The 14,516-nt window shown below is 41.9% G+C and overlaps 1 protein-coding gene across 1 annotated transcript in view; it reads left to right on the plus strand.

Annotated features, from left to right (window-relative positions):
* Window positions 1-567: 567 nt before the first annotated feature.
* Window positions 568-14,516, plus strand: part of LOC102440785 (3-oxo-5-beta-steroid 4-dehydrogenase-like) — a 63,505-nt gene continuing 49,556 nt past the window's right edge. The window contains exons 1-2 of the mRNA XM_014448129.2: window positions 568-660; window positions 11,127-11,294. Of these exons, the coding sequence (XP_014303615.1) occupies window positions 568-660; window positions 11,127-11,294 (261 nt within the window). The remainder of the gene's footprint in view (window positions 661-11,126; window positions 11,295-14,516) is intronic.

Genomic DNA, 14,516 nt, shown 5'->3' on the forward strand with positions numbered 1-14,516 from the left:
GTGAAACTGTTTCCTGCCTTTTCCTTTGTTCCTCTGGCCCAATGTTTCCAAGTTTACCTCTAGCACCTACAGTCTAGGTGGTAGGAATTCAGACCCCTGCCCAATCCTGCTGCCTCAGAATCTCCAGGGAAGTTCTGGGACAGGAACTACTCTAGTCTCACCTTAAGCTAGCCCTAATGTTGACGTTTTCAGGAATATGAACCAATAAATTTCCTTTATATTCTAAGAGAATTTGAGATAGACCTGTTAGTTGGCAACAAAGGCATCCTAACAGAACCCCACTCGATTCCTTTCCTTTGTTGTTGTTGTTCAATCTTTTCTTTGCGGACTTATAAGCATAAACTCTCAGTTGAGTTATGCTTATGTCTCGAATAAAGTTCAAAGGACAATCTCAGTATTTCCATAACAACCTAGAAGAAAACAGGTTGAGAAATAGATCTGTCAATCTCTCTTCCCTCCCACTGCTCCTCCCTCTTGCCCTCCTTTCTTTGATTAAATAGGCCCTAGGACACCTGTCCAAAGTGTTCCGAATCACTCCTAGAAATCTGAAGTCCTAGGCTCTCCAAGATGGACCTCACTGCAGTAGATCACCGCATACCTCTAAGTGATGGAAACAGCATTCCAATCATTGGGTTTGCTACCTACGCACACCCTAAATTGGTAACTTTATGTCTCTTTCTGTATTGTTTTTTTTTAAATAAGAAACTTTTCTAAAGTATAATCTGTAATTCATTTTAAATGGATCTAATTGATTCACTTTTTGTAATAATGAAAGCAACCTCCAAGGACTATTGTTTGGCTGAAATGTATTGAGCCAAACATTAAACTAAATCAATTTGTGATTTAAAATGATCTTGGATTAGAGAATGGGACCTTTCTGCTTTCTTTACTAAAATTCAGCGGGGTGCTTCTTATTTTATTGATCTCAAGCACATGAAATCACTGAGTTTATGGCGTGTGATTTTTTTAAGTTCATATTTGATCACTTTTAGTTCAGTCTAAAATGCATCTCTGTAGCAATATGTTTACAAATACATCTCCTAGGGCAAAGGAAACTACAGAGAAAATAAACAAATAGGACTATATCAAAATAAGCTTCTGCACAGCAAAAGTAACCATCAACAAAATGAAAAGGGAGCCCACAGTATGAAAGAACATTCTCATCAACATTTGCTGATTTTTTAAATGTATGCAACTCTGGTTTTAACTGTGGTTTTAACTTGCACTTCCTTTTAAATCTACATGAGATTAATTTTTCATATTTTTATTAGACATTTGGAGATCTTTTGCAAAGTGGCTGTGTCTTCCACAAATGTTTTTTTATTGAGTTTCTCTTCTCTTATTGCTATAGTGGATTTTTAAAATATTTGTATATGTGTTCATCGTCAGTTATATCTATGTGGAAATATCTCTTCCCACTTACCTTTTTACTCTTTTAATGAATGGTGTCTTCTGATGAACAGAGATTCCCAATTTTAATTTGGTCACATTTAGCACTCTTTTAATTTACCATTAGTACTTTCTGTGGCTGAAGAAATCCTTCTCTACCCAAGTGTTAAATTGGGAAATCTGGGAACAGCCTCTGAGGAGATTTGCATGCAGGAGGCTTGTTGGAGAGTACTCTCAGAGACTAGACCTGTAAGGGTGTGTGCAGTGGGGACAGCTGAACTGCAATGCAGTTGCTCATCAATGCCACAGGAGTTCTGGAATGGGAATGGTGCCATAGAGATGTGCTGAGTTCAGGTAAGGGCATCAGGCCTTTATACCCTGGGTCATCCATAGAGGGAACCAGATGTGAGTAATGAGCAGCCAGCACTTCTGAGGACTGAGGAAGTGGGGTTCATTATGACATGTTCTACCCCTGCTGTCAATTGCTTTTATATGCTAAATTCACTACTGGGAACAACTCTTCCAGAATTCTGTTTGGTCTGTTTCCTGGGAAAATTTTTAAAGAGGTAGGTTAGCAGGATGAATAAGGCCCTTTCCACTAAAGCTGTTGTCAACTGTAACTTTTACTTATTCTCTTCCTCCCAGAATACCCATTCTAAGTTCCCTGTGTCCTTAGCCAATATCTCTGCTAGTCTGGGTGACTTACCTAGTATTATGTCCCAAATCCTCATCCCTGAGTTGTCTGAATCCCTAGTCAGCTACCGTCTCAAGTCATGGCTGCTGCCCTGTCCATTAACAATCATAATTGGTAATAAGTATATCATTGGTTCACCTATCCCCTTTTGATAAGGTATCTTACCCCTGCCAATATGGAAATTCTTTCCTTGAATGCTGAAGTCTTACAATAAGGAGGCTGATTTCCCCTGTGAATTAGGACCTTTAGAGTCACACAGCCTAAAATTCAGGTATGGGAAGCACACATTTTCCAAGTAGGTCAAAGGGAGTGATGCTAAAATGAATCACTCCAAGTGGGTTTTCAGACTCATGTATTGTACTTATTGCACAATACCATACAAATATGTTGCCCTAGGACATATGTTATATCCTGTAGTTCCAAAGACAGAGAAGCATCAATCAGACCGTCAAACCTCAGAGGGAAGGTAGGGGAGGGTAGGGGTAAGGGGGAGATATCAACCAAAGGACTTCTATGCATTCATATAAGCCTAACCAATGGACACAGACAACAGGGGGGTGAGGGCATGAGTGGGGCGGGGGGATAATGGGGGGATAAGGACACATATGTAATTCCTTAATCAATAAAGAAAAAAAAAGCAAGTTTATCCTTAAGGACTTGCTCATTTCTCAAGTGGAGGAAGGGTGCTATTGGCCATTTTAGGAAACAGAACTCTTTATTGAGAGTTCTTTTATTTTATTGAGATTGTCATTAATTGTGAAAAAAAATCTTTGCACTTCAGATTCTCCTATCATATCACTTATTTCAGTCTCCATATATGGTATTCTATTTGATCTTTCTGATTTTTTTCTCTAAAATTTATTTTCCTAACAAAGCTGTTAGAAGTTACATAGAATTCTCTAATACTACATTTAAAAATTATAAAGTTTGTTGTTTATGTCCACATATCCAACTGGTTTATCCAGATAGGTTAAAATTAATTAGTAATTGATTACTAATTTAGTAATTATAGTTCACCCTATTGCTGCTTCTGCCATGTAAGGGTGAATATTTTTTTAAATATGTTTTTATTGATTTTAGAGAGAGAGAAAGAGAGAGAGAGGGGAACATGGATCAGTTGCCTACAGTATGCACCTACGTCCTGGGTATATGCCATAAGTGGGAATTGAACCAGTTACCTTTTGGTACATGAGATGAAGCTCAAGCAACTGAGCCACTCAGCCAATGCAGGGAGAATACTTTATTTTATTTTATCTTATTTTATTTTATTTTTTATTGTCTAAAGTTTTACATGTGTGTCCTTTTTCCACAATTGACCCTCCCATTTCCCCAGCCATTCCCACCCGGGGCAAGCCCCCAGCACCCCAATGTCTGTGTCCATTGGTTATGCTAATATGCATGCATACAAGTCCATTAGTTGCTCTCTAACCTCCCCTCCCCTACCATTTGTCTCTAGATCGATCTATTTTTCTTCATCAAATTATGTTGATCATTTTATCCCATATATTAGTGAGATCATGTGATATTTATCTTTCTCTGACTGGCGTATTTCGCTTAGAATAATGCTCTCCAGTTCCATCCATGATGTTCCAAATGGTAACAATTCCTTCCTTTTGACAGCAGCATAGAATTCCATTGTGTAGATGTACAACCATTTTTTAATCCACTCATCTGCTGATGGGCACTTAGGCTGTTTCCAAATCTTAACTATGGTGAATTGTGCTGCTATGAACATAGGGATGCATATATCCTTTCTGATTGGTGTTTCTGGTTTCTTGGGATATAGTCCTAGAAGTGGGATTACTGGATCAAAAGGGAATTCCATTTTTTTAAATTTTTTGAGGAAACTCTATACTGTCTCCCACAGTGGCTGCACAAGTCTGCATGCCCACCAGCAGTGCAAGAGGGTTCCTTTTTCTCCACATCCTCACCAGCACTTGTTGTTTGTTGATTTGTTGATGATAGCCATTCTGACAGGTGTAAGATGGTACCTCATTGTTGTTTTAATTTGCGTTTCTCAGATGATTAGTGACTTCGAAAATGTTTTCATATGTCTCTTGACCTTTTGTATATACTGTATTTAGGTCCTTTACCAATTTTTTTTTGGATTGTTTATCTTCCTTTTGTTAAGTTGTATGAGTTCCCTGTACATTTTAGAGATTAAACCCTTATCAAAGATAACATTGGCAATATGTTATCCCATATTTGCAGTGAGCTTTCTTGTTCTTTTGTTAATGGTTTCTTTCGCTGTGCAGAAGCTTTTTATTTTGATGTAGTCTCATTATTTTATTTTCTCCTTAATTTCCATTGCCCTAGGAGCTATATCCGTGAAGATATTGCTATGACATATGTCTGCTATTTTGCTGCCTATGGCTTCTTCTAAACTCTTTATGGTTTCCCATCTTACGTTTAAGTCCTTTATCCATTTTGAGTTTCTTTTTGTGTATGGTGTAAGTTGGTGGTCTAGTTTCATTTTTTTTTCAAATATCTGTCCAATTTTCCCAACACCATTTATTGAAGAGACTGTCTTGTCTCCATTGTATGGTCTTGTCTCCTCTGTCACATATTAATTGAGCATAATGGTTTGGGTCGACTTCTGGGTTCTCTGTTCTGTTCCATTGGTCTATATGTCTGTTCTTGTGCCAGTACCAGGAAATTTTGAGAACAGTGGCTTTGTAATACAGCTTGATATCCGGTGTTGTGATCCCTCCAACATTGTTTTTCCTCCTCAGGATTGCTGTGGCTATTTGGGGCCCTTTTTAAAAATTCCATATGAATATTTGAAGAGTTTGTTCTAAGTCTGTGAAATATGCTGTTGGTATTTTAATGAGGATTGCATTGAAATTGAGATTGCTTTGGGTAGTATGGACATTTTAATTTTGTTGATTCTACCAGTCCATGAACAGGGTATATGCTTCCATTTGTTTATGTATTCTTCTATCTCTTTTTTCAGCATCCTGTTATTTTCTAAGTACAGGTCCTTTACATCCTTGGTTAAATTTATTCCTAGGTATCTTACTTTTTTTGTTGCAATGGTAAACGGGATTGTTATTTTAGTTTCTCTTTCTGTGAGTTCATTATTGGTATATAAAAAAGCCACAGATTTCTAGGTGTTAATTTTGTATACTGCTACAGTGCCGCATTCATTTACTAAGTCTAGTAGTTTTTTAATGGAGTCTTTAGGGTTTTCGATGTACAATATCATGTCATTTGTGATAATGACAGTTTTATTCTTTTACAATTTGGATGCCTTTTATTTCTTCTTGTCTGATCTCTATGGCTAGCACTTCAAGTACTACGTTGAACATGGGTGGTGAAAGTGGGCATCCATGTCTTGTTCTTATTAGGGGAAATGGTTTTAGTTTTTGCTATAAGGCTTTTATTATGTTGAGGTATGATCCCTCTATTCCCACTTTACTGAGAGCTTTTATCAGAAAAGGGTGTACGATTTTTGTCAAATGCCTTTTCTGCATCAATTGATATGATTATGTGATTTTTTTTATTTATTTTTTATTTTTTTTAATAATTTTTTTATTGCTTAAATTATTACAAAGAGTATTACATATGTCTCCTTTTTTTTCCCCGCCCTTGACAATCCCCTGGCCTCCCCTACCCCCCAGTGTCTTATGTCCATTGGTTATGCTTATATGCATGCATACCAGTCCTTTGGTTGATCTCTGATTATGTGATTTTTAAAAATATTTTATTGATGTTTTACAGAGAGGAAGGGAGAGGGATAGAGAGTTATAAACATCTATGATAGAGAAACATCCATCAGCTTCCTCCTACAACCCCCTACTGGGGATGTGATCGCAACCAAGGTACATGCTCTTGACCAGAATCGAACCTGGGACCTTCCCGTCTTCAGGCCGACCCTCTATCCACTGAGCCAAATGCGTTAGGGCTGATTATGTGATTTTTGTCTTTTAATTTGTTTATATGACATATTATGTTTATTGATTTGTGGATATTGTACCAGCTTTGCATCCCTGGAATAAATCTCACTTGGTCATGGTGTCTGATCTTTCTAATGTAATGCTGGATCCAGTTTGTTAAAATTTTGTTGAGGATTTTAGCATCTATGTTCATCAGGGACATTGGCCTGTAATTCTCTTTCTTTGTAGTGTCTTTATCTGGTTTTGGGATTAGGGTAATGCTGGCTTCGTAGAAAGAGCTTGGAATTGTGCCTTCCTCTTGAATTTTTTGGGATAGTCTGAGAGGGATAGGTTTTAGTTCTTCTTTGAATATTTGGTAAAACTCCCCTGGGAAGCCATCCAGTCCAGGGCTTTTGTTTCCTGGAAGCTTTTTGATTACTGTTTCAATTTCACAAGTCATTATCAGCTTATTCAGGTTTTTTTTTTATTCTTCCTGATTGAGTTTTTGAAGCTTGTATTTTTCTAGGAATATGGCCTTTTCATCGAAGTTGTCCAGTTTGTTGGAGTAGAGCTGTTCCTAGTGTTTTACAATCCTTTGTATGTCTGTAGAGTCAGTTGTTACTTCACTTCTTTCATTTCTGATTTTGTCTATTTCGGTCCTCTCTGTTTCTTGGTGAGCCTGGCTAGAGGTTCATCAATCTTGTTTATCCTTTCAAAGAACCAACTCTTGGTTGCATTTATCTTTTCTATTGTTTTTTGGCCTACAAGTCATTCATTTCTGCTCTGATCTTCATTATTTCCTTCCTTCTGGTTACCCTGGGGTTTTCTTGCTGCCCTCTTTAAATTGCAAGGTTAGATAATTTACCTTTTCTTTTTTTTTTTTTTTTTCTTTTTAGGTAGGCCTGCAGAGCTATGAACTTCCCTCTCAGGACTGCTTTCACTGTGTCCCATAGATTTTGGATTGTTGTGTTTTCATTGTAATTTGTTTCATTGTCATTTGTTTCCAGAATGCTTTTTATTTCTTCTTTGATCTGTTTGCTATTAAACCCAATCATTGTTTAATAGCATGCTATTTATCCTCCAAGTGTTTGATTTTTTTCATTGTTTATATTGTAATTTTATGCCATAGTGATCTGAGAAGATGCTTGGTATGATTTCTACCTTCTTGAATTTGAAGAGACCTTGCCTGTGTACTAACATGTGGACTATCTTTGAAAATGTCCCTTGTGTACTAGAGAAGAATGTATAATCTGTAGCTTTGGGGTGAAATGTTCTGAAGATGTCTATTAAGTCCATCTGATCTAGTGAGCCATTTAGGGTTGCTGTTTCTTTGTTTTTTTAAAATTTTTTAATTTTTTGCTTAGAGGATTTATCCAGTGGTGTCAATGGGGAATTTTAGTCCCCTACTATGATTGTATTGCTGTCAATCTCTCCCTTGATATCTTCCAGAAGTCTTTTTTCTGTACTTGGGTGCTCCTGTATTGGGTGCATATATATTTACAAGTTATTTCCTAGTGCTGAATTGTTCCCTTTAGTATTATGAAGTCGCCCTCCTTATCTCTTGTTGTGGCCTTTACTTTGAGGTCTATTTTGTCAGATATAAGTATTGCTATCCCAGCTTTTTTTCTCATTTCCATTTGCCTGAAATATTTTTTTCCACCCCTTCACTATCAGTCTGTGTAAATCCTTTATTTTGAGGTGGGTCTCTTGTAGACAGCAAATATATGGGTCACGTTTTCTTATCCATTCAGCTACCCTATGTCTTTTGATTGGAGCATTTAATTATTTACATTTAATGTTATTATTGATAGGTACTTGTTTGTCACCATTTTTATTCTTCATGCTTATATACCTTCTTGCCTTTCTATTTCTTCTTTTTATTGCAGCCACTTTAGCATTTCTTGCATTTCTGGCTTGGTAATAAACTCTCTTAGCCCTTTTTTTGGCTGAGAAGTTCCTGATACCACCTTCAATTTTGAATGATAGCCTTGCTGGGTATAGTATTCTTGGATTCAGTCCCTTGCTTTACATCACTGTATATTTCATTTCATTCCCTTCTGGCCTGATGTGTTTCTGTTGAGAAATCAGTTTTTATTCGAAATGGAAGAGCCCTTGTAGGTAACTTTCTGTCTCTCTGGCAGCCTTTAAGATTCTTACTTTGTCATTGATGTTTGCCAATTTAATTATGATGTGTCTTGGTGTCGGTCTTTTTTGGGTTCAACTTGTTGGGGACTCTATGTGCTTTTTGGACTTGTATGGTTTTTTTCTTCCCAATATCAGGGAAGTTTTCTGTCATTAATTTTTGAACAGGATTTCTATTCCTTGCTCTGCTTCCTCTCCCTCTGGTACCCCTATTATGCAGATGCTGTTTCATTTTGTGTTGTCCCAAAGCTCCCTTAGGCTCTCCTCCTGCTTTTTGTTTTCTTTCTAGTTGCTGCTGTTTTTGTGTGTTTTTTCCTACCTTGTCTTTTAATTCAGTGATGCAGTCCTCAGCCTTTTCTAGTCCACTGTTGAAGCCTTCCATTGTGTTCTTTATTGCAGGTAGGTCATTCATTATTTCCTCTTGGTTCCTTTTCATGTTAGGGACATTCTCATTCAGCTCCTTATAAGTCTCATTGAGTTGTGTGTATTTGTCATCTAGACATTTGAGCATGCTTATTAACCATTACCCTGAATTCTTTCTCTGACCTGTTACTTGCCTCCATTTCATTTAAGTCTCTTTCTGGTGATCTTCTTTTTCTTTCCTTTGGGGATTGTTTTTTTATCTCCCCATTTTTTGCTGTAACGTTTTCATTGTTTCTATGTCATAGATCCAACTGTTTTTCTACCCAGGTCCTTTTGGAGGTGGTGTGATGTAGTTGGTGGTTTGGGGGTTCCAGTGATGTGGTCTCTAAGGTCTTCTGGGCTTGGTGATCTAGTGGAGCCACCTACTTGAGCTATGTGGGTTCTCTTGATGTAGTTGGGTCTTGAATATTAGTTTCTTTTTTGTGGATAAAGCTAATTCATGGATTGGCAATGTGACTCACCCCGGCTTCATTGTGCAAGGTGTTGTAAATATGATCATGGTTCCAGCTCTTGTGGAAAACATTGCCTGATGTCTCACTAGTATGTGCTCACTGTGAGTTCCCAGTCCATGGCTTGGGAGGAAGGCATCTCAGGGCCTGAGGGTCAGGTACTCTGACTTTGGCCAGTGTTGTGTGACTTGCTGGGGTAGCATCACTCTGCAACTTACTATGAGGGCCCCAGAGCCCGTGACAGTGGGGGGCGGCTATCCCATTGTCTGCGGTTAAGGCAGTGTGACTCTGGCAAAGTGATTTCCCTCTCTCAGTTATGAGGGTGTTCAGGAGCCAGCAGCTGGGGATATAGGAATATGGGGAGTCTGTGGCTGAAACAATGTGACCTTGTCTGGGGAGGTGAGTCCTCAGTAACACACCAAGGTGTCCAGAGGAAGGCAGCTGGGAGGGGTGTCATGGATCCTGCTGAGGGAGCCGTATGCCCTTGGTTGGAGATGCACGTGCCCAGTGGCAGCTCACCGAGAGGCCCAGGAACTGTCTGCTGGGGCTATGTGCTTGCAGGGTCTACACACTGGAGTGGCATGTTCATGTGTGCTGCTGGCGCTGGGGAGGCAAAAGTCCCAGTTTCTGCTTCAGGAGATGTGCACCTTTGGTTAGCTATGCACTCCTACTCGTGGCTTACAGAGGCACCCTGGTGCTTTCTGCTGGGGCAGTGGGCTCAGGGGGCCCACGTGCTGGAGTGGAGAAACTGCGGGGACTGGATGCCGACAGCCAGGGTCACACCTTATAGCAGCTCAGAGAGGAACCCAAGAGCCACATTACTGGGGCAGCAAACTCAGGGAGCCTGTGCGCTGGCTCAGTGCGACTGCGGTGACTGGAGGTCGGCAGCTGACGAGGGGGAAGTTCAAGTTTCTGCTGCCGTGGCCTTGTTCCCTTGGTTGCATATGAGCACACCCAATGGCAGCTCACGGAGACACCTGGGAGCCGCCTGCCAGGGTGGCAGGCTCAGAGGGACCCACTTGCTGAAGCCACGCTATTGTGGTGTCTCTGGGCAGGCAGGTGGGGAGAGGGAAGTCCCAGTTTCTGTTGTCAGGGCTGTGTTTCCTTGTTTGGATATGAGCGCACCCAGCGGGGGCTCACAGAGGCACCCGGGAGCCAGGCAATGGGCTCAGGAGGCCTGTGCAGTGGAAACGCAACTTTGGTGTCTGGAGGTCAGCAGCCTGGGAGGGAGAATTCACACTTACTGCTGCGGGATCCGTGAACCCTTGGAGATGGACTTCCTAGGGTCAGAAGGTCTGCAGGTCTGTGGGTGGGGAAGGAGGACTTTGGCTGGTGTGGCTGCAGGGTCATGGGAAGTGTCCAAAGCCAGTCTAGATGGTTGTGCTGATGAGTTCCTAGAGGAGGCCACTCTCCCCTTCAAGATGGTCTGGGCTCCATGCCTGAGCCCCGCAGGCTGGAGAGTGCCTGCAGCAGTGGTAGGGGCTCCCTGCCCAGGAGAGCCTGGTCTGCCAGCCTCTGATACTCCTGCTAGATTTTCCTGTCCCTCACTCACTCACAGACACTACATACATCCACACACTCTCCTTTCACCGCCTCACTCATTCACACACACTACATACATCCACACTCCTTTCACCCCCTCACTCACTCACACCCATCCTGCCAGCCACCATCTTCTGTTCCCATTCTTTTTTGTCTTGCTTCTTTTCTTCAGTATACTTATTTGATATTCATCCATGTTGCTGTGTATATCAATAGTTCATTCCTTTTTACTACCTGTTAGTTTTCCATTCTGTGGCTATATCTCAGTTTATTCACCCAAACTTTTGATTTATAACTGAACCTACGTCAATGAACTGTGCCTTCCTATAGCATGGAAACCATGAAATATCTTGTCACTGGTAACATTGATCAAGTCACATTTCTGAAACCACAAATCAAAGGGCAGACCTGGGATGGATGGAGTCTCCCACTGAGGATGGAATGCTCCCTAGAAGGTCAGTTTCTCCAGCCTCTAGATACCATCTTCCAATCACAACACCATGGAATTGGGAATTTGTCATTTTCACTCTACAGCAGTGTCCTGATTAATACCGATTAAACTAAATGAAAGACTTATTTTTTTTCTCCCAAACCTCAACCCCTTTATTTCAGACTCCTAAGGGGAGCTGTAGGGCAGGAGTGAAGTTCGCCATCGATGTTGGGTACCGGCACATTGATGGGGCCTACATCTACCGGAATGAGCACGAAGTGGAGGAGGCCATCAGAGAGAAGATAGCAGAAGGAAGGGTGAAGAGAGAGGATATTTTCTACTGCGGAAAGGTGAGAGCTTCCCTTCCCCTCCATCCCCTCATATTAATGATGGACCTGATGTCACTTTTCTCTGCCCAAGAAAGTTGGACTCACGAAGAGGAGTGAATTTTCAACTGCGAAATTCCTTACTCTTGCCAAGATGTTAGGGACTAATAATCCCCTTGAAGTGGACATCGGGCAAAGCTTTCTTCATACATGGGCACGGATTTAAAATAATATGCAAAGAACCAAGTCTATAGAGCAAAAATTAGGGAAGTGGAGGGAAAGGAGGAGATGGTTCATATTACAGAAGCATTTGCTAAAGGTTTCTTTAAACCTTTATGCCTTCTTTTGTGCCAATTTGTTCATAGATAACTAACTCTTTTTTTTATTAAATCTTTATTGTTGAAAGAATGACATATGTCCCCCATTGAGCCCTTCTAGCCCACCTCCAACACCCACCCCAGGCCTTCACCATCCTATTGTCTGTGTCCATGGATTTAATATGTGTTTATGTGTGTGTGTGTGTGTGTGTGTGTGTGTGTGTATGTATAGACATAGATAGATAGATATATCTATACACACACACACACACACACACATGCATACAAGTTCTTTCATTTATCTCTTCCCACCCAGCCAACCTCCCTCGCTTTCCCTCTGTTATTCAACAGTCTGTTCAATGCTTCTATGTCTCTGGAACTATTTTGTTCATCAGTTTATTTTGTTCATTAAATTCCGCTTATGAGTGAGATCATGTGCTACTTGTCTTTCTCTGACTGGCTTATTTTTGCTTAGCATAATACGCTAAAGGTCCCTCCATGCTTTCTCAAAGAGTAAGGGATCTTTTTTTCTGGCACATAGTATCTATCTATATATATATAAGCCTAAGCAACCAACTGATCAACCAGTAACTATGATGCGCACTGACCACCAGGGGGCAGACACTCAAAGCGGGAGCTCCCACAGTGGGAGTCCTGCTCAGCTGATCGCCAGGTGCCAGACGCTGGGCTCATGGCTGGTAAGCGCCACTGTGATGGCACAAGCCTTTTCTGATCAGGAGTGACTGGGAGTGAGCCCATGGCAGGCAAAGCAGGGCCGGGAGGCAGGAGCAGAAGGTGGCGTTGGACTGCCAGTTTTGGCCTAATACCCACAGGCCATGCCGAAGGACCCCATTAGTGCACCAATCCGTGCACCAGGCCTCTAGTTCCATGATATAAATGTACCACAGCTTTTTTATCCACTCATGTACTAATGGACACTTGGGTTTTCCTGGCTTTAGCTTTTATAAATTGTGCTATGAACATAGGGGTGCATATATCCTTTCTGATTAGTGTTTCAGGTTTCTTAGGATATATTCCTAGAAGTGGGATCACTGGGTCAAGAGGCAGTTCCATATTTAATTTTTTGAGGAAACTCCATAATGTTTTCCATAATGGCTGCACCTGTCTGCATTCCCACTAGCAGTGTACTAGGGTTCCCTTTTCTCTACATCCTCGCCATCACTTGCTATTTGTTGATTTACTGATGGTAGCCATTCTAACAAGTGTGAGGTGATACCGCATTGTTGTTTTAATTTGGATCTCTCTGATGATGAGTGACTTTGAGCATTTTTCCATATGTCTCTTGGCTATGTGTGTATCCACCTTGGAAAGTGTCCATTTAGGTCCTTTGCACATTTTTTAATTGGATTGTTTTCTTCCTTTTGTTAAGTTGTATGACTTTCTTATATATTTTGGGGTTTTTTATGTTTTTAAATATATTTTTATTGATTTTCAGAAAGAAAGGGAGAGGGGGAGAGAGATAGAAACATCAATGATGAGAGAGAATCACTGATTGGCTGCCTCCTGCATGTCCCTTCCTGGGGATAAAGCATGAAACTTGGCATGTGCCCTTAACCCGAAACGAACCTGGGACCCTTCAGTCTGCAGGCCAACAATTTATACACTGAGCCAAATCAGGTAGGGCTCCTTATATATTTTGGGTATTAACCCTTTGTAAGATGTATCATTGCCAAATATTGTGGGCTCCCTTTTCACTTTATTGATGGTTTCTCATGCAGTGCAGAAGCTTCTTATTTTGAAGTAGTCCTATTTGTTTATTTTCTCCTTAGTTTCCTTTGCCCTAGGACCGTGATCGGCAAACTGCGGATCGCGAGCCACATGCAGCTCTTTGGCCCCTTGAGTGTGGCTCTTCCACAAAATACCATGTGCGGGCGTGCATGTACAGTGCGATTGAAACTTCGTGGCCCATGCACAGAAGTCAGTATTTTGTGGAAGAGCCACACTCAAGGGGCCAAAGAGCCACATGAGGCTCGCAAGCTGCAGTTTGCCCAGCCACAGTTTGCCAACCACTGCCTTAGGAGATGTATCAGTAAACATATTACTAGGAAAGATGTCTGAGATTTTGCTGCCTGCAATTTCTTCTAGGATTTTTAAGGTTTTACTAGAGGCCCGGTGAATGGATTCATGCAAATTGAAAGGAAAGTAATTAGAAGATGGCCAGTGTGGTGGGACTGGGCGAGATGGGCCAGACATGCCCTGGAGCCAACATTCCATGGTCCTTCCCCCGCCAGCCTCACCTGGGGCAGCGCCAAGGCTCAGAGGGCATCTGCTGAGTGAGCGGGGTTCCTCCAGTAGATGAGGTCCCTCAGCCTGGCCTGCAGGGATCTGGCCAAAACTGACAGTCCAACATCCCCCGAGAGCTCTCAGAGTATGGGAGGGGCACTCTGCCAAGTTGCTGTTGCTTGGCAGCTCCTGTGTTGAGTGTCTGCCCCCTGGTGGTCAGTGCGCATGATAGCTAACAGTCGGAGCACCTACCCCTGGTGTTCATTGTGTGTCATAGCTACCAGTCAGACATTCGAACAGTTGGACAGTCGCTTAGGCTTTTTATACATACTAGAGGCCCGGTGCACAAAAAATTGTGCACAGGGGAGGGGGGTATCCCTCAGCATGGCCTGTGCCCTCTTGCAGTCTGGGACCCCTCAGGGGATGACCACCTGCTGGTTGAGGCCCGCTCCCCGGGGTTTTGGGCCTGAGCTGGCAATCAGACATCCCTCTGGCAGCCCGGGAGCCCTTGAGGGATGTCCATTTGCCAGTGGTGAGCAGGCCTATACTGCAGTCGGACATCCTTAGCGCTGCTGAGGAGGCAGGAGAGGCTCCCAACACCAATGCTGCACTCCCCAGCCATGAGCCCATCTTCTGGCTGAGAGGCCCTTCCCCTGTGGGAGTGCACTGGCCACCAGGGGGCAGC

This window comes from Myotis lucifugus, unplaced genomic scaffold (genome assembly GCF_000147115.1).
Source record: "Myotis lucifugus unplaced genomic scaffold, Myoluc2.0 scaffold_770, whole genome shotgun sequence".
Lineage (NCBI taxonomy): Eukaryota > Metazoa > Chordata > Mammalia > Chiroptera > Vespertilionidae > Myotis > Myotis lucifugus.